The sequence below is a fragment of the Symphalangus syndactylus genome, chromosome 2, assembly GCF_028878055.3.
Source record: "Symphalangus syndactylus isolate Jambi chromosome 2, NHGRI_mSymSyn1-v2.1_pri, whole genome shotgun sequence".
NCBI lineage: Eukaryota > Metazoa > Chordata > Mammalia > Primates > Hylobatidae > Symphalangus > Symphalangus syndactylus.
The window spans coordinates 74,947,048-74,970,435 of NC_072424.2; the positions used below are offsets into that span (position 1 = coordinate 74,947,048).

A 23,388-nucleotide genomic window follows, 5' to 3' on the forward strand; every position below is an offset into this window, starting at 1 on the left:
AAATAATTAAATAGGCAGCACTATGCTATAAAAAGAGCCTATGAAGACATGGATATTTATCTAATGTCTCTAGTGCTGTTTCCTGTAGTATCTTTGTGAAAGATGCAGAACTGTAAGGAGTAAGAATGCCAAGAAATTGGTTGCAGAGCAAAGCAATATCAGCTAGAATTACTTGATTAAATTAGGAACAATAGCAAATATTACGTTTCAGAAATTTTTACCTGGTGCATAAGAAATGACCTTGAGCCGGATGACTTTATCCCTGAGAACTTTTGAAAACACTGTTTTCAAAGAGTGGAAAATTATTTATCAAGTTGCTGAACAATCTCCCCAGAAATAATTGGAACCCCATCTCTTGAAAATTCCAAGATTAGGGTAGAAAAAAATCTAGGTTGCGGCATGTGAAACTATCTCCACTTCTGGCAGAGACCTGGTGATTGATGAGTACCATTTTTCCATATCACTCATTTCTTTTGCAATATCTTTGATTATTGCAGATATTACCATACATAGATAATTTTTTGTCAGGTTGATATCTTATTTAGTTAAAAATGCTACCTTCTGTAAAAGCATCTAGAGCGTATCACTTGTTTGACCTCTACCGTGTCTGCCTCCTTGGCACCTAGCGACATTCCTTTTTCATTTCTCTCACTCTGCCACTCATTAAGAGATGCAATTCATGACATAGCAGAAGTGAATTCACTTCATTCAGAAAACTAAAAAGACAAGCCCAAAATACATTTTGCCTTTTTGGAGCCCTTTTTCAAATAGATGCAGAAACTCTGAATGGCTGATATCATCTAGTGCTTTAGAGAGTTTAGTGATTCTTTTCACCAGGTTGAAAACCCAGTTTGTGTTTGCCAAGGAGCAGTGGTCTGAGAATACCACATTTCCTTTTCCCTCTCTCAGTACACTTCCCCCGATCCCCCAGTAAAATCTGTTATCTGAACAGGGAAGCCCAGAATCCTGATTCCATGGTTCAAAAAGGAAGTAAAGCATGATAAAATTGAAGCAGGATATTTTCCTGCTTTGCAGGCTGGAACTGGAGCACAGGCGATGGAGCTAGCTGGCTATTTCGGTGCCGGCAGGGGCAAAGTCAAAACAGGCGCCTGCTGCTGTTGGTGTGGGGGTGGTTGTGGCACCTCTAAGAACGGATGGAAATCACATTGTTCTGAATTGCTTATCTGATTGCTGGGCCAAATGCTCATTCTACTTAGTAACATTTCTCAAATTTGTAGCGAAACCTTAACATTATAAAAGAACAGATAGGAGCCATTTCAAACCATAAAGGAAGAAAGGAGAGATACCACAGAAAATTCTGAGGGGGGTCTTAGCCAACCGCCCATTACATCTGGGACTGGGTGCAGTCTAGGGGCCTTCCAGCAACACTGAGGAGTGGCCTTGGCCAGATGCCTTCAGTTGTCCTGGGACTTTATTCTGGTCCCACATGGTGGCTAAACCTCCATGAAGAGAAATAGAGCCAACATTCCTTTCACCTGAAGGAAAGAGAGAGATGGCAGGGTTGCATCCTGTCCCCTGCAAGAGGCATAGCTCAGAGGAAAGTCTGAGGACAAGAAGAGACAGATCTGCATTTTACTCACCCTTCTGATGTATCCTAGGCAGGCTCCCAGAGGAAGATCCCAGGCAGGCCCCCAGTTTCCCTGACCCCTTCATGGGCGGGAACTGGAATGTGGGTGCTGGAGCTAGCCAGATGCTTCAGTGCCAGCAGAGGTAAACTTCACTCACTCGAACCCACTGCACCCAACCCCTCATGGGAGGGAACATGCAGGTGGGTGGGTATAGGACCTGGCAAGTGCTTTTGGGCACTGGCAGGAGCAAAACTCTGTGCAGGCCCCACCACGGCATCTAGTGGGGAGTGCCTGTAGCCCCCAAAGCTCCAGAAGGAGTGTTATAGTCTGCCTTCTTTTATCTTTGCCATCTGTGGACAGCTTAAATATTAACAGCTCAGTGGAGGGTCACCCTCTTGGCACCTGAGTTCTTGTCTGGCATTCAGGAGGAATGAAGTCACACAAACAAGTTGAAGATCGTAAATGTGGGGGATTTTATTGCCAATGAAAGTGACTCTCAGCAGAAAGGGGAGCTGGAAAGGGGATGGGGTGGGAAGGTAGTCTTCCCCTGAAGTCTGGCCATCCCCTGCTGGACTCCACTCTGAAGCTATGCTGTCAAGCTGTTCCTCTGAAGTCAAGCTGCTTCTCTCCGACTGTAGTCTCTGATGTCTAGCTGCTTCTTCTCCTCTTGATATTCAGCCACTTCTCCTCTCTGCTGGCTGTGTCAGGGGTTTTTATGGGTACAGGATGGGGGGTGGGGTGGGTCATGGGTGGTTTTGGAAAAGTCAACATTCCAGCGCAAAACAGGAATGTATGTTCTCACTTTGGGCTGTGGTGCCAGGCTTGAGGGTGGGGCCCTCATTGGGGACCCACCTTCTTCTGCCCAGAATTTCCTGACTCCTGTCCCTATCAAAATTATTTAATATTCTATTTCTTTGCTTCATTTTTTCCTGCTAATTCCTTCAGACTCACATTCACATTGTCTGGGAGATCTACTTTAATGTAAGTGCTGCTAAGAATAATTCATATCAAATATGTTGACTGAGGTGTTAGATATACTTCATTATGCTGGTGTGTGGGAAGGTTTGCCAAACTTAACTATTAAGTCACACTAATTAAATTACTTTAGGTGCTCCATAAATGAATTGTGGTTTTTTCGTTGATGATTTTTTTTTTCTGAGATGGAGTCTTGCTCTGTCACCCAGGCTGGAGTACAATGGTGTGATCTCCAGCTCACTGTAACCTCTGCCTCCCGGGTTCTAGCAATTCTCCTGCCTCAGCCTCCCGAGTAGCTGGGACTACAGGCATGTGCCACCACGCCCAGCTAATTTTTGTAGTCTTAGTAGAGACAGGGTTTCACCATGTTGGCCAGGCTGGTCTCAAACTCTTGACCTCATGATCTGCCTGCCTCGGCCTCCCAAAGTGCTGGGATTACAGGCGTTAGCCACCATGCCTGGCCCTGATGAATTTTTTTAATTTAAAAAAAAAAAAAGGAGGCTGGGCACAGTGGCTCATGCCTGTAATCCCAGCACTTTGGGAGGCCGAGGGGGGCGGATCACGAGGTCAGGAAATTGAGACCATCTTGGCTAACACTGTGAAACCCCATCTCTACTAAAAATGCAAAAAATTAGCCAGACGCGGTGGCGGGCGCCTGTAGTCCCAGCTACTCGGGAGGCTGAGGCAGGACAATGGCGTGAACCCCAGGGGGCGGAGCCTGCAGTGAGCCGAGATTGCGCCACTGCACTCCAGCCTGGGCGACAGAGCGAGACTCCGTCTCAAAAAAAAAAAGGAGAATTTCTTAAAACTAAAGCAGGTACATTGTCATAAATAACAAAATTAAACAATAATTTTACTATTTAATAATAAATATATAATTTTATTTATAAAATTTTATTATAAATAACAAAATTAAACAATAATTTTTATTATTTATGACAATGTACCTGATTTAAAGAAATTCTCATTGCTGATATCAAAATATTATAACTCCTTTCCTTCTTAAAAGAGATCTGAAAGGAATAAAAAAGTTAGGATTACATTCTGCTATTATGTTCATAATACAAAGATGATCTCCTCTATATTCTGTTTATGTGAAAATGACTCTAACAAATTTCCAGTATCTTACATGTGCAAATAACAACTGTCTTCAAGGTAAAAATTAGTTGAGAGAAAGAAATTAATAGGTTAGAATCTAACTTTTTCTTTTCTTGCTTCCTGTTATACTTACTAAAGGGATGTGGGGTGGGAGGCGGAGTCTTTTTTCTTTCTAAATCATTCTACTAGTGTTACATTGATTTTCTCTCAAGTACACCCTGTGGTCTCAGATGATCACATATTTTCTTACGTTACTCATATTGATACAGCACCTTGGCTTATGGGTTGACATATATTGCTAGAGCTTTGATGACACTGCCCACCATTGACATTTCCTGGTGGTGGAGTGTACTGTGAGCCTCTTATGCATGAAACATAAGGGAACAGGCTGTTTCACAGCAGTATTTTCATTCTTTGAAAATCAATTATTGTTCACCGCAAATGGTATCTGAAGCCCCCGTCAGTGTTGCTTCACAGTTTCTTACCCCTACAGCAGTGTCTTGAGTGCTTTTGTGTCTTTGCTGAGACAGAAAAAAAGTTCCTCACGTGGGCATCAAAATATTCCAGTTACACTGTTTGTAAGAAAGTTTGTATTATTACCTGCCTGGAAGAATACAGGTAACCTACCTATATGCTGTTGCTTTCTCTCTTTCTTTCTTACCTTTGTGTCTCCTCTCATCTCGCTTCCCTCTGTTTCAGCTAGCTGTGAGGTGGTTGGAACACAACTGCCACTACCAGTACATGGACGAGCTCCTGCAATACATCCGCTTTGGCCTAATGGATGTGGATACTCTCCATACAGTTGCCCTGTCCCACCCCCTTGTCCAAGCAAGTGAGACTGCAACAGCCCTTGTCAACGAGGCCCTGGAATACCACCAGAGCATCTATGCACAGCCCGTCTGGCAGACTCGCAGGACCAAACCACGGTTCCAGTCAGACACTCTGTATATCATTGGTGGGAAAAAGCGCGAGGTCTGCAAGGTCAAGGAACTTCGGTACTTCAATCCCGTTGATCAGGAGAATGCTCTCATAGCCGCCATTGCCAACTGGAGTGAGCTGGCTCCCATGCCTGTGGGAAGGAGCCACCACTGTGTGGCAGTCATGGGGGACTTCCTGTTTGTGGCAGGAGGGGAAGTTGAGCATGCCAGTGGCCGGACGTGTGCCGTGAGGACTGCCTGTCGCTATGACCCCCGCAGTAATTCCTGGGCAGAGATAGCACCTATGAAAAACTGCCGGGAGCATTTTGTGCTGGGTGCCATGGAGGAATACCTTTATGCAGTTGGGGGCAGAAATGAACTGCGCCAGGTTCTGCCTACAGTTGAGCGATATTGCCCCAAGAAGAACAAATGGACTTTTGTTCAGTCCTTTGACAGATCCCTTTCATGCCATGCTGGATATGTGGCTGATGGTCTTCTTTGGATATCAGGTAGAACATACCTCATGTTGGATTTATCAAAACACACTTTCATTGTGGTATATATTTAAAAGTCAAGCTTTAATACTGTGGCCATGTGTAATTGAAAGATTGAACAAAGCATGCCATTTTAGCTAATTAACATTCATTTATTGAGCACCTACTCTAGAGAGCAATGTAATTGGAAATAATACACCTTTCTGTGACTTTCTGAGTGATTAATGGAATAAAAATTCAAGGTGGAAATTGTTGGTCCATCACAACTGTTTTTTTCTACCAGAACTTCTCCTGTCAGCTCTTGATTATTCATGGATTGTATTGCACAGCTTGTGGTTTATCTAGGTCCTTTGCTTTTTCTTTCACCCCTGGCTGCCTGACTAGAGCCATTTCATCAAAGACAAGGCAAGAGAAGTATAAGCCCAGTTCATCCATTTTTCTGGGTATAGCAATAGGTATATATCCAAGTAATCACTATGCTGTGCATTGAGGGAAGCTATTTAAGTTACCTAAACGAAGTTGTCGTTGTTGCTGTTTCAGATAGGGTCTCACTCTGTTACCCAGGCTGGAGTGCAGTGGTGCCATCTCGACTCACTGCAACCTCCACCTCTCAGGCTCAAGTGATCCTCCCACCTCAGCCTCCCAAATAGCTGGGACTACAGGAGCACACCACCACACCCAGCTAATTTTTGTAATTTTTGTCGAGACAGGGTTTCAGTACATTGCCCAGGCTGCCCTCGAACTCCTGAGTTCAAGCAATCCACCAGTCTTGGCCTCCCAAAGTGTTGGGATTACAGGCTTGAGCCACTGTGACCAGCCTAAAACAAAGTTTGTTTGTTTGTTTTTAATTATCTGTGAATGGTAGTTACTTGTGCCATTCTAACCCTTCATTCCTATTTACTCTCCTATTTTTACTGGTGGTACAGTTTGAGCTCTAGTTTACCTTTTCATCTCTTTTGAAAACCTTTTGATTACAGAAAAAGTAGGGAGACTAGAATAATGAACCCCGTGTACCCACAACCCAAAATCCACAGTTAACTACTCCTTGCCAATCTTGTTTTCTCTACACCCACAGACCCTTCACACCCCTCCGGGCTGCCGTTTTGCTTATGCAGAAGGAGTCTGTGAGGCATATGCTATCAACATCACATTATCAACCTGTGTTTTCAATCTTAGTTTTGAGAAAGGCCCTAAGTGTTCTCCTTTGAAAGGTTTTTCTATCAGGAAGAAAGCTGCATTTTCTCCCAGTTGGAAGATACTCACATTGTAACCCAAATGGAACTTGTTGGATTTCTGTGTCATCAAGCACTAAGAGGAATAGAAAGGGTAAAAAACTTAAATATTAAGAATAACCCTGATGTTTGTACTTAGAAGAAATCATTACTTTTAAGTACACCTGCGAAGCCTTCTCAGCTTTCCTCAATAATCGTCTCTAGTGTTCTAACACCTGCTCTGACAAAATTCTCCCTTGCACTTCTTTAAATTCATTTGGGACTTGACTGTTCGTTCTTCTGCTGTCCTCAGTAACCAGGAAGATAGTCACAGGCTCAGCTTCTCTGAGCAGTGCCTCAGTTATTGGCAATTCACTGATTTTTATTGACAGAACTTAGCTCACATCAGGGTTTGAGTGCTCAATAAATTAATGAATGAAGTGAAGACTAGGACTAAGGAAGCAGACAGATGAAGTGGACCCAACATTTACTGGCTCTATACCAAAGAAACATTAGAAATAAGTATGTATGTTAGTATATGTAGATATATTTAAATTAAAACCTCATTTATCTAATTACTGTTCCTTTTTCTTTAAATATATATTTCAACAGTTAATAACTACCAAGACTATATTCTTTTAGCTGTGCTGGAGAAATTTCAAGCTAGGCAGCAAATAAGTCTTTGCTAACAGAAGGAACAGATCTGTACTTGTCTTGGATGGCAAAACAACGATGGGTTTATGAAATCAATGCCATTTATGTTTTCTCCCAATTGACACTCCTTCCATTGACTCATTTAGTTTCATATATTATTAATATACTGTATTCCTAAATTTTGCACTGCATTTTCTAAGTTTTGTATGAATTTCTCATAAATATTTTAATAAAATTCCTTGTGTTTTGGCTGTAAACCTAGCTTGTAAAAGAATGCTGGGGTTTCCCTTACATAGTCTTAAAGATATGATGATTTAATACCTTCTTCAGTGAGGCCTTAAGAAAGCACAGAAGCTCCTCTTAGACTCGCTAGATCCGTCGTCCTGGTATCAAGCTGACTTCCCTTTCAATATGGGTCTATATGTTTCCTTCTCCATTTTATTAAATCTATCAACTTATTACAGATCCTTATTGCTATCACACTTTTTCTCCTACTGTGAAAGGAAATACATTTTCTTTGTTCTTCTTTTGCACTAATATATGCTGCCTGTGTTAACCATACTTAATGAAAACAATCACAATTTTCTCAGGTTTGTTTCTCCCTACTGTGTACTTGAGATGAGAAACTCACTTTGCTGTGTACAGTACAATACCTTTAATTGGAAAGAAGAGGAAATCGCCAGTGACATTTCTAATACGTTCAGTCGTCTGCCTCTTTCCTCAGGCCCAGCTTATAATAAATCAATTGTGAATCTAACCATGAATAGGGAGGGGTGACTAGATTTGCTAACGGGCCCCTTAACAAAAACACAGGTATAGTTCACCCTGCTTATCACTGAGTTGGGAGTGTAACCTGATTTATTGGAGCAGATGAAAATGTTTGAGGCTATTCCTTATCCTTTACCAAATAATCATGTATTTCCAATTTAATTGATGGGGATTGAGTCATTGGCATCCTTCTGGTATTTTGCAGACTTTGCCTGAGGTGGGGGTAGTATAGATTATAGAAGGTGGATTTTAGGGTCTTGGTTCTGTTCTCTAGAAGGCAGAATGAATGTTTCTTTAGAGACTTGACATTTCCAGCGTGCTCACTCCCTCAACACACCTCTCCCCTATTTTGGTCCATTTCGGGGTCAGGAAATCTTGAAACCTGTTTATAGTTTTTAAAGTATGACAAGCAGAAAGGAATCCAGAAAATCAGGCTGTGTGTACATATCTATTAGCATTTAATTAAAGATGTTAGAGTCAAATTTTACAGGCTCCTGTAGCGTTTGACATTGTGACCCAATTCACAAGTGTTCCATACCATTTTGATTTGAAATTCACAGTATCAAGGTAAAATAAGCTCTTAAATATCCTACAGCTGTGTTTTTAAAATATCTGCTCTTTGTTGGAAGGTATAGTTTGTGAACTACTAAAAAGAACCTTTTTTTGTGTGTGAGGGAAAATTAATCCTGAGCTCATCATGAAAAACAGCTTATTTTTTTCATTTTCATCAAATGATAGCAAAATAAGAGGCTAACTGCAAAGTTAGTGCTTTAAAACTATAAAAATAAGACAAATGTTACTGCATTTACTCAAAAGCAATATTTAGTGCTTTCTTGATTCTCTTGGTGAATGCCACATCCTTGTAAAGGACAGTGCTGAGTCACAGATACATGAAATTAATTTAGCAAACATACTTGCTGCCCTCTAGGAGCTGACAATCAAATAATTTTTCAGATATTTCATTAATGAAAGGACATTTGTTAAGCCTTAACTCCCTGGAAGCTATGTGTATTTTCATCCTGATTAAATTTGTATGAAGTTTGCATTGCCCCATTTTAAATAACTTTAATTTATTCAAAGCTATTAACAGGACTTGGGTTTTTCTAGTATTAATTAAAATAATGTAAAATTTTATTAACATTTAAAAATATAATTGCCTTATCTTTTTGCAGATATTGTTTTACTTACATCTTGAGAATTGTAGACAAAGGCCGGGTGCAGTGGCTCACACCAGTAATCCCAGCACTTTGGGAGGCCGAGACGGGCGGATCGCCTGAGATTAGGAGTTCGAGACCAGCCTGGCCAGCATGGTGAAACCCCATCTCTACTAAAAATACAAAAACTAGCCGGGCATGGTGGTGGGCACCTGTAATCCCAGCTACTTGGGAGGCTGAGACAGGAGAATTGCTTGAACCCGAGAGGTGGAGGTTACAGTGAGCCGAGGCCGCACTACTGCACTCCAGCCTGGGCAAGAAGAGCAAAACTGCATCTCAAAAAAAAAAAAAAAAAAAAGAATTGTAGACAAAATATTGGGAACTAACAGCAGGCATAGCAGAGGCTGAGTTGTGGTGCGCTGAGACCACAGACTGTGGTCACACACACACAAAACTTGTGCTGCACTTCTTATCCATCATGAGATGCTGAGCTAAAGTTCCTAACCTCTCCAAGTCCTCTTCCGGGATAGTGCTGGAGCATTAAAGTAGCATGTAGTAGAGGGAACAGACTTTTAAACAGGTAATTAGAGGGTGACAGCAGAAGTCTTTCCAAGGTACAAAAGTAGTGCAAAGCAGGGAGTGACTTGCAGAAGGCAGGAAAGGTAGCACCTAAAATAATTGAGGAATTATTTTAACCCTGGCGGTGCCTAACTTAGCTTCAGGTCCATTGGCTACTTTCTATTATCCATTAACTCATCCCTGTCCTCATACTTGAAATTCATGGTCCAATCACTTCAATAATTATCTTGTCCTCTGGGAAACATGCAGTGTTTGACAAACCCAGTGATCTGCTTGGTCTGTCCCTGTACCTAGGTGGCTCCACCTGTGGGAGGAGGACAATTAGCAGGAGGGCTTGGTATGGGTATATTCTCAGCACATCACGCACAGTGGCACTCTCAGCCCTCTCTATACCCTACTGCTACTCTCTCACCCCTTTCCTTCACTGGCTGGAACTTCTTCACTTTCCTAAAAAGCCCCACTTCTCAGATTCAGAGAGAAGATCTTTCCTTTAGTTTCTCAGGGCAAATTCTAAGTGAGATAATAGGAGGAGGAGGCACAGAGTGTGACAAGAGAGGTGGAAAAAGAGTTTGTCTGGAAAGGGGCTAAGGGCAGAAGTTTCAGAAACACTACAGGGATATCAAGGTCCAAAATATTTCCACTGCATTTTTTAATTGGGAAAATTGTAGTGAAAGCAGTTTCAGGGAATTGGTAGAAGGTGGAAACTAGAATACAGTAGTTTAAGGTATGATTGAAAAGTGAGGAAATAGAAACCCCAGGTACAGACTACCTTGGCAAAAAGTTAGGATAAAGCCTTTCTTAGTCTAATACTAATGAACAAGTGTATTTTCTAAACTTCATTCTCCGAATCTGAGCTTATCAGACAACTTTCCAATTAACAATCTGGCTTCCTGTATACATATAGGGAGATAATGTGCTGTTTTTAGTTGTTCACATATTTTAGTTCATGTAACAGCCTCATTTTTTCATTATAAATAAATAGCATTTTGGCTTTAGGAAGAATAAAGGAGATTAAGAAGAAAAGAAAGGAAGGAAGAGGGGAGTTTGGCTGAGAAAAGGAAGCAAGAGGAGAGTTTGGCTGAGTAGCTAGAAGACGAAATCCAGAGGTGAAGGAGGGATTTTGTTTAAGGATGCAAGTGCAGTAAGCATATATATTAATAAGGAAAGAGAGTGAAATTGAAGGTGTAGGGAGGAGGGGCATCCATTCAGCTGGTAAACGCTGAGAGCATTTCCCAGGTACCAGGAACAGTGAAGAGTCCTGAGGATACAATATTGAAAACAGACACTGTCCTGAAAGGCAAGGAGCTGGGCAGGGGTTAGGTCTTGAACATGAGAAGGGAGGGACCCTTAAGCCTGGAGGGAAGGAGATAATTATGGGTGTGAACCTAGGTAAGCTCATAGGTGAGGGGCAGGAACCTGAGGAAGTTTCTTATAGATTAATTCAAATGAGAAACAGGTCTGTCGAGATTGTGCCTGTCAAGACTAAGTAGAGGGTCTGAGGAGAGTGACCTTGGAATAAGCCTCTGAGAGAAAACAGAGGGAATTAACAGGTTAAAGAAAAATAGGTGTTCAGAATCCACACTAACCTTGGAAACCACAAAACTGTAGTGGCTCCGTTTTCAGATTTCTGTCATTTTATGGTGCTCAGCAGAGGACTGAAGAAGGCAGATCTGTGGATTCACTCACGATGAAAGGTTTTGAGACTGGAATAGTCCAGAGAATCCTTCTGGAAGGAGTTCAGCAAGCTAGGATCCCAGTTAGGTGAGAGGCAAGGGCTGAAGGTTTGCTCGAGGGAGAACAGTGTGTGTTACGGGAGTGAGTAGTAAGAGAATGCCCTTTGTTGTCCCTGAAGGCAGCCATGATGTGAGGAAGCCACTTGCCTGGTAGAGGTTAGGAGGTGGATAACTTAAAAGTTCCTAGTGAATTAGAATGTCCCTGAAGAATTAAATCTTTGTTGCTTTAGATCCTAGCAACCAGCTGCCCCCAGCAGTTACTTTTTCTTTTTTTCACTTGTGCCCCAATCTCTCCTACCCCCCATCTGAAAGAGATGAAAACAAAGCTACTGTAGTATTGAACTGAGGTGGAAAACAAACAGAAATGTAGTATTCTACAATGCTTGTTAGAGAGCTAAATGATTTAAAGGAAAGAAAGCAATCAGATCACCTACATTCTCCAAATAATTAACAAAGCTTTCATCCTAAACTGTCTTACCTGTATCCTGAATAAGTTGCACTTTGTTGATTTACCCTCACATCACTGCCCAGGAAATGAGGCTTGAAGAGGTTAAATGACTCCCCAGATCACACAGCTTATAGCTGACAGAGTTACAATTTGTACTCTGTGTCTCTGGTTCTTTAGACCATGCTTTTCCCACCAAACCATCCAGGTTACCAGTTGTTTATCATGACAGTGAAGGTCTGCAAAATAGATGCTTAAATTGTAAAAAAGAATTTCCAAATGGCATAAAACTGAAAGTAAATGCTACACAGAAGCAGAGTGCTATCTGGAGATTTGTTTAGAATCAACAATCATTGATTGTCCTTAATTGCTTAACTGTCCATCCTTCTCAGGGCAGAGAAGAGACAAATAATGTCTTTCTGCGATTTTACGGTTCAGTTTCTAAAACATAAAATGTAAAGAGAAAGGTGATAAAATGGAACTACTCTAAAATACATTGGTGTAGATTAGAAAATTTTTTCTGAAAGAATTATATGCTACAGGAGTTTAATGGCCTTTAAAATTGGTGTTGTAAGGTTTTGTTTTGTTTCTTATGTCCAAATCATTGGCTACAGAACTCTTCTCACGGAGAGAACCGCCTTTGTTTAGATGATTGATTTGTGTCTAACTAGATGGGTCTAGTAAAAGACGGTAAACTAAATGGTGAGCTGTATTGTTCTACCAAAGAATATGTGAACAATATCATTTGCTTTATTCCCAAGAGGAGAGAAGATGGTTAAAGCTACACCATAGAAGTAGGGAATGGCTGAAGAACTTAGCTGATGGTGGCAGGGAGATAAAAGATCCAAGAGCACAGCAAAGCTGGGACATGAAAGAGAGAAAGAGGTGGCCTTGAGAGTTTGACCCTGCTGGGAATGTGCAAAAATATTTGGAGGCAGGATTTCAACTTTCTACAGAATGAGGAATGAGAGTTAGAGTGAATATTATTGAGATTATAAAGGGCAGGTGAATCTAATTGATATCTGCATTATGGTTGATTTCACCCCCATTTTATCATTTCATTTATTTAAAACAATACATAATGCATACTTTACATATTTCTGGGTCACAAGTTTGTACCTATTTGCTCTAAATGACATAATTTCTATTTTCAAATGCAGCAACCCTGCCTTTATAGGTATTTTGTAAATTAGAGACTTTGCAGGTTTTGAGTATATTAAGTACCCATCATCTGTGTGGGTTCCTCAAGTATGACAGAAATAATATGGATACTAGTTTTAATTTAATGCATGGATTATGTATGCTTCTATTCAAGATGCTAATTTAGTAGAAAGATTCTTGGCTGTAATTGTTTAGTATTATAAACATCCAGAAAATATGGACAGTCTAAAGTCATATAAAAATAGATACGCTTGGTTTTGCATTTATTATAAATGTTCCTATGGCATTACTTTTTTTAAGGGCTAACAATGAGTGTAGCCATCTAAATAGTGACTAATAGGAACTTGCACTTAATGGCAGGTTGTTCTTTAGGTAATTGTAAGCGTGAAGTTGTAGTCTTTCAAGAACTGGAGAAAGTTTATGGAGATGGTAAGAAATTTTTATAAACAGCTACAGTATTGTAGCAAACTTCCCTCTGTGGATTGTCTCTATGCCATGCACTCTAGTTCATCTGAAACCTATGAGGAATGTATCATCATCTCTGTTTTGCATATGAGGAAGCTGAGCATGGCTGTGTTAAATGGCTTCCACAAGGATACAGTCATGTAGGAACCATGTTAATGCCACAGCCTGTCCTGAAACTCTTCCCTTAGACTAGTGTGAACCTGGCCACTGCAGGTCTCCAAGACAGTTGCAGAGAACTTGAGATGGTTTTCCTCAATCCTGAATTTGCTGGCAGAATTCCAACCTGGAGCATGCTCCTCCACCCTGCGTGTGGGGATCAGTTCTTTGCATCCCACTCTGTCCTAGTGGTGCGTTAGCACTGCATTACGAACCATAGGCATCTACTCCTGGAGTTTACTCTATTTACCAACAGAGGTATTTTTTGTCATTAAAAAAAATTAGCAGAGCCATCAGACTTGACCCAGTCTGACCATGTACAATGAGAGCAGTTTTTCTATACCTCTATTTTATGAGCACTGCCGGCATTGACCAGTTGTTGCTTTTGAGTAGAACATGAGTTTGGGAGTCAGTGATCTCAGTAGCAGAGACAAAGGTTGCTTGTTTGGCAGTCGCTTGTCATCCCTCCAGTATGCACTCATCCATTTGTCACAACGCTTTGTGGCGAGTTGTACAGAGAAGCTTAAGAAAAATGCTTTTCTCCTGTCTTCATGATAGAAAGCATTTCTCACTGCTGGTAGCATGGTGGTACCTTTTCATTCCTTCTGGCAGCTTTTAAAGACTTATTTGACTTTGGGGGAACTTGCAGTATATCTTTAAGTCACAGTTCAAAAGTATAAGACAGGGTTGCTCATTTTCAATTTTGGCTGAAAAGTCTTAACTTTCACTGTGGCACTTCAAAGTTAGAGAAAACTTGGTTTTAAAAATGGATGCTGATATGAGATGGCATATTTAATGACAGATGTATCTATAGAAAGCTGTTAAGATGCAGATTATCCCCCCTGGGGTGGGGGAGGGAGATCAAAACTGCCAATCTATAAAATATACTCGATAGAAGAAGGCATGGAATCTATCTTTTCAAGTGCTTTGATTGCAGGGGACAGTATAGCAGCATGTGGCATCGTAACCCAGAGCAGACAAATCAGCTTGATGACTTTCAAAGCCAGGAATACTGCTGCAGGCAAGGGTACTCCAGTCTAGGAGAAATTAAAACATATAGAGACTGTTATTAATTCCATATCTATTTTTGTATAGTCAAATCTGTATGCAAATCCTTAGCATCTCATTTCAGCAGATTAATCTAAAAGTGAAGAGTGTTATGTGAAGGGAATGTAATGATAAAGCCCTGCAAATGAGTAGCACTGCTAAAGAAATGTGGGCTGCAAACTGGGATGCTTTTTTAAAATGTATTTTAGTATTGAGAGAAAAATGATTTTTATTTCTATGCTCATTTGTAAATTATTTCAAAGGGGAAAGCAATAGAACCAGTTTCCAAGGTTTTTCTTTGCAATCCTGACTTGGCAAAAGTTGCAGCACTAGATTTGTTAGGCACCTCCTGTGGTTTAACGTTCTAGAGGGAATCTATTAATATCAAATAACCGGGACTTTAATTTTTACTCCCAACTAGTAACTTAATATCTCATTTCTAAAGATTGTCATGTGAGTGAAAATTTGTATGTAAGGGTAAAGAATCTAATTACTGAGTGCAGATTAAGAAGGAAATGTATTATAGATGCATTGTGGAAGACAGTAAATAATAATTCTGAAAAGCATGGAGATAAATTGTATGCCCTGCTTGGGAGAGGGGATGTAATAGCTACATTCTAATCCATTGGTTGTATGTTTAATCTATAATGGGCAGAATCTGATACATACAGTAGTGTAAGTATTTTCAAATAGTGTCATAAAACAGATAGTTTACTGCAGTAGATATTAATTATGTCCCATATTTCTAAAACAAGTAGAGAAACTTTTGAAGTCTTTAAATGATGGGTGGAGCTTTGCCCTCTGTTCCTTTTCAGTTAGAGAAGTGATTGTAGGCAAGCTGGACATTAATCTGGTGGTTATGGCCCAGATCAAAAGCACTAGCAATTATTTTAACCCTGAAGACTTGTGAAGTCTCAAGAGATTAAATTATTCTTGTGTGGTTATGCTGAGAAAGAATTATTGAACATTGTTTTTAATCACACAAAGGGAAGGTTGGGAGTAAAAGCAAACACAACTGTATATTTATTTTGACACATATCTTGACTATATAGGCATTTCAGCCTCAGCTTTCTGAAGTGTGTTTTCCTTTCCTCTGATTTCATTTTTAAAATGAGATATTCGATGAGAAATCCAGAGAAGACTTTCTTTGAGGGCAGGAAGCTCATGTCTGTGTTCTTTGTGGATTTCTCTGCAGACAAAGCTTTCGTTGATCTTTAAAATCTTAAATCTTCAAGCTTCTGAGAGAATTTTAAAAATAGTCCTCTAGTTAATAATAGCCAAAGCCAATTATATGAAAGATAAAATCTCCTTCCTGGGGATGAGTGAGAGAGTAATGATTGGCCTGGATAGGTTCCTTCCCCTTTATGTATCCATTAGTTTTGATTGATTATTCCAGCTCAGTTAAGGATTAGACACTAATCCTCTGGATTCTTGTTGACTTGACTCCTGGCCATGTAGTTGATGGTGGTGACCTATTCAAAGTATTTGAACTGTCAAAGCAAAACTGCACCAGATAAGGTTAAACAGAGAAAGAAGACTTTATTGAAGACTATTGCAATAGGAGAGAGAGATCAGAATACAGTTTGAAATCAATTCTATTAAGCAAAGTTTTTAAGAGGATGGTTTTTAAGCACTGGGGTGATTTAGTAGAAAAGTACTGAAGAACATTTCAGGGGAGCTTGATTAATGGATGTGTTGTACCCATGCAGTTATTTCTGAGTTGACAATTTTGGTCTCTGTGATTAGGCCATCTGTGTTTGGTGCTAATTGGTGTCTATCACAGTTAGGGTCCTTGGGAGACTGAGGTTGCAGTGAGCTGAGGTTGCGCCATTGCACTCCAGCCTGGGCAACAAAAGCGAGACTCTGTCTCAAAAAAAAAAAAAAAAAAAAAGTTACCGTGCTACCTTCCCATAGAGGCTGGGATATAGAGCACTATCTTCCTTGATGATTACATTTCAAAGGGATGGCTCTCTGGACTTTAAGGAAGATATTATTGGGTTATAAAACTGGCAAGCAGCTTTTAAAATGATTTACATCTCAAAGAGGGAGAGGAGAAAGAAGTTATGATTACAAGTTTTCTAAAGTAAGTAATCTAAGAAAAGGGAGGTCAAGGGGCCTAGAGTCAGGAAGCAGCCTTTTTAGTTTAGTTAAGTTGGGGGAATGTTAAGGCCATCTTGGTCAGTATTTTAACAGTGTTTGTTTTTTAAATTCAAAAAATTCTAGTAGGAAACATTTTTTAGTCTGGCTTAATTTTATATCTTTATTGAAAAATTAGCTGCTGCTTTGTGATACTGATTAAAATAAGAATATTATTCATTTTACACCAGTGTCTAGAACTGCATGTAAGGCAATATTTCTAAAGGTAGATTTCTTTGGTTCCATATCCTTGATATTTTATTATCTAACATTTAATATCTACTGGTGATATTTTCTTACTATGCTGTTTTATGTATTTTTTTAGAGTTTTTCCACTTAAAGGTAAAACTTAAAGCAAAATGAATAATTTCCGGATTTTACAGGGCTCAGTATACACTACAAGTATGAAAAGAAGTATGAGGACAAATAAGAGAAACTTAGCTGGAAGTGTGATGATTTTTTAGTGGTTCTTGATTAGGTGGGTCTCAGGTCTCTCAGATCTAAGCAGTTGTCAAGAGGGCTTCAAAAGAGTCGACCACAATAGCAATTGCACTGAAGAGCCCTAGATTTGTGCTGCCCAGTGTGGTAGCCATTAGCCACATGTGGCTTATTGAATCCCTGAAGCATGGCTAATCTGTACTGAGATGCATTGTGTCAAATATACACTGGCTTTTGAAGACTTAGTAGGAAAAAAAGAATATGAAATATATAAAATATCTTAATAATTTTTATGTTGATTTCATGTTGAAATGATAATTGTGGCTATATTGGGGTATATAAAATTTATTAAATTTAATTTCACTGTTTCTTTTTACTTTTTATGTGGCTACTGGAAAATTTATCATTGCATATGTGACTTGCATATGTGGCTCTTGTTATATTCTATTGGACAGCACTGGCTTTAGATCTTTTTTGATAAGTAATATCAAGAGATATCAAGATATCACTGTGTTAGACTACAGAGGTTAGAGCTTTAAAATGGACAATTTAGTGAAGGACAAGAATTTTCCATGTAACTATGTCCCTGGCATAAATTGTATAGAGACTTGTTTATGTGTACTGTGTTCATTCTCACTCCCTAATACTTTGCCCCTCATTCTGGCCATGCAGAACAGCTTGTCAGAATTGGGGTCCTCTTGGTAATGTCAGCATACTTGTTGCTTGCTCTTAACTGGATTGCTTCTGAAATGTTTCTTGAAAATGAAACTGCTTCAACAATAAGCTTCTTAATTAAGTCATGGGCTCACCATGAGGGTATACAAACAGATCCTCAGCAGTAGCTAATTTTCCTTTAATTGTATCTCATTCTTATGTTGGAATATCCTATTTCTTATTCATGAAAAGCTCTAACACATGTTAATCCATTACAGGTGGAGTAACTAATACGGCACAATATCAGAACAGGCTAATGGTGTATGAACCTAACCAGGTAAGAATCATATAAGAACACCTCATTATCTTAATTAAAATGAATTTTAAAAGATTCCAGAGTAATTAGTAATTGGAATGCCAAGTCTACACACACAGATATGCGTCTTAAGCTTATATAGAGAAAAGTAAGCATCTGAATAAACTGCTTTTTGGTTCCTTTTTTTGTTTTGTTACTCAAAACATTTCAGCTCCTCTAGTTTTGTGCTATACAAAATACATCACCCTTTCAGAGTTCTGCCTAATATAGAAATGATTTGAATTGTCCTGTTGCAATGTCCTTCTGGAAGGGGCTGCCATTCTAGGAGGGGATCATGCTTATGGTTTATTCTAAAACACAAGTATTAACTTAATATAGCCCAAATGACCTAAAACAGTATCTAGGACAAGTCTAAAGTAGAAGTATATGAAGAGTTTGAGAGATGGGAAGTATCTGAAGAGTTTTCATCTAACAGCTGGGGGTTGAATATGCATTTGGATGGTGCCTGTACCTTCTTTTGTCTACATTTCATGTACACCCAATTACTATTTACCCCCAAAAGAAATATTCATATTCTCTTTTCCATATACCAAAATATGTATGAACCTTGGCAATTGTCTGCTGAATTTTGCCATTTCTATGATTTTGGTAATGTAAATATTTTTGATTATGATGGTATTCCAAAATGATTTGTAGGCTTAATATTCATCAGCTGAAGGTAATGGGAAATGACACAACAGGTTGACTTTGGCAGTCTGGGTTGGGACTGGCCACCAAATCTATGTCCATAGTGGACTCAGCGTATTTGATATCTTTTTATTTTAGAAATTACTTGATTCTGTATTTAATGAAGGCATTTCTCTCTTTGCAAAGTGTGTTTCCTGATGTCATTAGAAGCTGTAGATTTCAGAGACCAAATGTCCATGGGTCAGCTATCTCAAGAGGGATCGTTAATTGCAGTTGCTTGAGTTTGGTGCACACGTGGTTAAAGAGGAAGAAGGTGTTAACATTTCTCAAATGAGTTCTGTTTCATGTTTGTACACACATGCTCTTTTAAAAAATTCTGCTAGCATATTGTTTACGGTGGGTACTGGCAAACATCACATCTGCTTGCATCTTGCTCAGAATCTCAATAACTCTATCATTCAGCCCTGGTGCTTATTTCTCTTCTAGGCCTTTGTGGAGAGTTGATAATGCCTGCCATCTGCCACAGAGCACATTGCTACCTGCCAACAGGCAGGCTGGGGTGACCTCTGCTTCCCCACCACTGATTAGTATTCACACGCTAGCTTATTAGGAATGACCCCACCAGGCCTCTCTGTTTCTTTGCCTTTGCAGTGGTTGGCGGCTCACCTGGCAGGCACTGCAGTGAAGGAAGCTAAAGATATAATCAGGGGATGCAGGCAGGCTTTGCAAACCAGATGGCATCCATAGTCTGGTGGCAGGGGACTGGACTGCTAATGCAAACATTGATTCCTAATACTGTAATAGGTTGTTTCATAGAAAACACCTAAGAAAAGCATCCTCAGAGTTTTGAGTTAAATACATTCATGTGTAATGTATTATAGATATTAGCAAAATAGCTGAAAGGCAGGCTTGACTATTTGATTAAAGAAGACATTTGATTGGAAGGAAATTCTTATTATATGTTTGAATGGGGGAACAGATAAATGCAAGCTTTTCAAGCTGTACACCCTTCTTTTCTTGAGTGTATCTTTAAAAGAGCTAGTCTATATGCTTATTAGTGAGTGGACCAATTTTTATACAAAATGTTTATTGTTGTTGTGTTTTGCTTGTTCCCTTACAGTTTTGTGAAATGGTGAAATTCTATGTATTCAAAACATCGTATGACTTTTTTTCTGGCCGAAATCCAAATTTTTCTTGGCAAAAAGGAATCTGGGTTCTTCCTGTATGCTTAGTGTTTATGTAGAAAGAAAACTGTTAGGATTATTTACCTGTCCATTACTTTCTTTACTTATCTGTCCATTACTTAGTTTAGATTTAAAGTTAAAGTCATATTTGGTCTTCATTTAATTTTACAATGAGAGCCTTATTTTAAGAAAGGTTGGGCATACTCTTCCCATTACTGAGGGTGAACAAGAACCAAATATTGAAGGTTTCACTATTCCCTAAAGTTATCATATAAAAATGTCTTCCAGCGGGGCGCGGTGGTTCACGCCTATAATCCCAGCACTTTGGGAGGCCGAGGTGGGTGGATCACCTGAGGTCAGGAGTTTGTGACCAGCCTGGCCAACATGGTGAAACCCTGTCTTTACTAAAAATACAAAAATCAGCCAGGTGTGGTGGCACGTGCCTGTAATCCCAGCTACTTGGGAGGATGAGGCAGAAGAATCAGCTTGAACCTGGGAGGTGGAGGTTGCAGTGAGCCAAGATCATGTCACTGCACTCCAGCCTGGGCAACAGAGCAAGACTCTGTCTCAAATACAAAGCAAAACAAAACAAAACTTAGTCTTCCACCAAAACAAATGAACGTGTGCCTAGAAATAACCTTTCCCAATTTGGCAAAAGATGTGACTATTAATATATTAAAGGAGGCTGATAAAAGAAGTGTGGGTGGTTTGTTGCTGAACCAAATCTTAGCTCTTCCACTGATCTCAGGAGGTTAATTTTGGAAAGAACAGCAAAGCCATTACCTTAGCTTATCTAGCGGCCTGAGGTACCCAGTAATTATCATCACATCATTTTGAAAAAATGAATATGTATTGAACATTTTTCATGTGCATTTTTTCTAAGTGCTTTATGTGTATTAGCTCATTTAATATTCACAATAGGCTTATCAGGTAGGCATTATTATCCCCATTTTACAGATGAGAAAACTGGCACAGAGATAATAAGTAAATTGCTCAAGGTCACATACAAGTTATAAACCCAGGTAGTCTGGATCCAGAGACTGTTCTCTTAATCATTGCACCACTGTATACAGTATACCTAGCCATGTGCTTTCACTCTTAATGAATTTGCATGAGTAAATTCTCTGAATTGGGTGAGATAAACATCATGAAAATTTCAATGTTCCCCTGATATAATTCAAATGCACTATAAAATGCAACACAAACTAGAGGAGATGCCATGTGTAAATCGCAAAAAACAATTGGAATATGTGGCTCTTTTGTACTTGTTCTCATGTAAGAAGCCCATACCTTTCAGCATATATAAACAACATTCAAACAGAATGTTGATCTATTGATTGATAAACATTAGGGTTCCCACTACTTATGAGGCACTCATTGCAGTTTTCTGACATGGAGGTCTCCTACTAACAGAATACACTTTAATTTCTTTTTTCAGAATAAGTGGATAAGCCGTAGCCCCATGCTGCAGAGAAGGGTCTACCATTCCATGGCTGCTGTACAAAGGAAGCTTTATGTTCTTGGAGGCAATGACCTAGACTACAATAACGACCGGATCCTTGTGCGCCATATAGATTCTTACAACATAGACACTGACCAGTGGACACGTTGCAGTTTCAACCTGTTGACTGGCAAGTACCTTTGATTAAGTAAATCAGGAAAAGTAGATTCAAGAAGTCACCAAACTTGTTTCGTAGACATCTTTAGGGCATCACTAAATATTAAGTGCATAGTTGTAGAAGAACCTGCATTTATTAACCGGAAAGGTGTGTATCATTTATGTTCTAACAGAACTGGACTCATTTAGGTAGCTGAGCATCTAGTTTCTCAGGGCCTATATTACTACCATTATGTACATCCTCATATGGCTGAGAGGCATGTCAAGTCCATTATCATCCATCAGGATTAAGATGGAACTCTGATACAAGTAGGAGGAACCAGACACTGAAAGATTTAATAACTCTTTACAGAAGGAATTTATTGTTTACTTCTCACTGCTTTTAGTCTTATTTCTTGTGAGTTCAGAAGTTTAGGAGCATGGTCTTCATTATTTGTCACTGTCAAATATTGTTTCTGGGAGTATTCTCCTAGAAATGAAACCCTTAAGTGGTTCTGTGCACAGGAGTTTAGCTGCATTTCTGGCCACAAATACCCATCCAAGCATGTACCACAGGGCAACATTAGGTATGGACCGTCCTCATCCCAAAAAAGGATGAAAGTAACACGGTGAACAACTTACCCCTCATGTTTCTTTATGGAGTTAATAACTTTTTCCCCCTTGTCAGCTTGCATTGTTAACATCTACAAGTGATCAGATCCCTTCCAGGTCTGCTCAAATAATAGGAAAAATCACAAACTGAAAATGGTAGGTTGGGTTAAGACATTTTAATATGCTGAGTGGGCACTCAATCCCTTGCAGCTGTTGCTGGGGGAGGCAATGCTGGGAATCTAACCAGAGGTTTAGATGCTTGTATTGAGCTCCTATTTTTGCAAAATGATTTTTGAGGCCCACTGGACAAGGACTTAGAAACTCTCTAAGTTTTAGTGGTACCTTAGGCCCTCAATTCTGGATCTGTGATTCTGCCTGCTGTAAGATCCAGCTTATTTATTACCCCAGTCAATCCTGTGTCAGCCCATCAATAAAAAGAGACTCTTCACTCTCTGATGGCCTCCAGGGAAGAATATGTGGTAGTGAGTTATTCTGTCTTCTTTTTGAAATGGGAGGGGAAACCTTTCATCATTTTGGCGTGTCAGTATCTAGGGATTATCCAGGCTGGTCCCAGCTCAGGAACTTTAATATAATCTTTAAAATGTTGGGTATGTAAAGAAAGGTAGGGTAGCAAGTTGATCAATCTCTTCTGCCATTTGTCTTCATTTGGGCCATGCTAGGGGCATGACTCTGCTTTATTGGCTTCTTGGGGTTGCAGCTGTTACTTTACAAATGTAAGCACTTGCCTAAAAAGCATTTGCGGGTACTAGAAGAGGTGTTTGCATTTCTATAATATACCTTATTTCCACCACTGTAAATTAATGGCATATGACATAGTATAGAATTCAGTTCTACATGACTTACTATTGCTGTATTTAATGTTGTACTTACTAACTTGGCTGGCTAATAAGTGTTTTGGCCTGGTTCTGACCTGACACAGATTCATTCTCTGAGAAATAGTGCTTAATTTTTCTGAGTACTGGGAGGCAGTGATTAGTTGCTGCAAAAATCCCATGGAGTATACAAATGTGCCACAGGGGAAAATTGTATCCCTCAGTGGCAAAAGGGTTAATTAAAATATGTAAGAAATGGATTTATTTATTTCTTTTTATTCAATTCTCTTTACTTTAGGCCAAAATGAATCTGGAGTTGCTGTCCATAATGGGAGAATATATTTAGTTGGTGGATATTCAATTTGGACAAATGAGCCTCTGGCTTGTATCCAGGTGAGTGGTAGAAGTTCCTTTTGAAGTTTGTTCAAGTGGTTCAGTGAGGTTACATTTTGCAATGCTGCTACTGAAGAAAGAGATATTTATGT

At 39.6% G+C, this 23,388-nt stretch overlaps 1 protein-coding gene across 19 annotated transcripts in view; it reads left to right on the top strand.

The window, feature by feature from the left end:
* The window catches only part of KLHL32 (kelch like family member 32), a 223,233-nt gene that overhangs the window by 191,972 nt on the left and 7,873 nt on the right, over positions 1 to 23,388 (top strand). For 11 of the 19 annotated variants that reach the window (XM_055259409.2, XM_063619696.1, XM_055259420.2 and 8 more), the window contains 4 exons: positions 4,362 to 5,088; positions 17,953 to 18,011; positions 21,300 to 21,492; positions 23,202 to 23,296. In XM_055259409.2, the coding sequence (XP_055115384.1) occupies positions 4,362 to 5,088; positions 17,953 to 18,011; positions 21,300 to 21,492; positions 23,202 to 23,296 (1,074 nt within the window). Of the gene's footprint in view, positions 1 to 4,361; positions 5,323 to 17,952; positions 18,012 to 21,299; positions 21,493 to 23,201; positions 23,297 to 23,388 lie in introns of those variants that run through there. The other 8 variants (XM_055259453.2, XM_055259463.2, XM_063619714.1 and 5 more) reach the window with 5 other exon arrangements.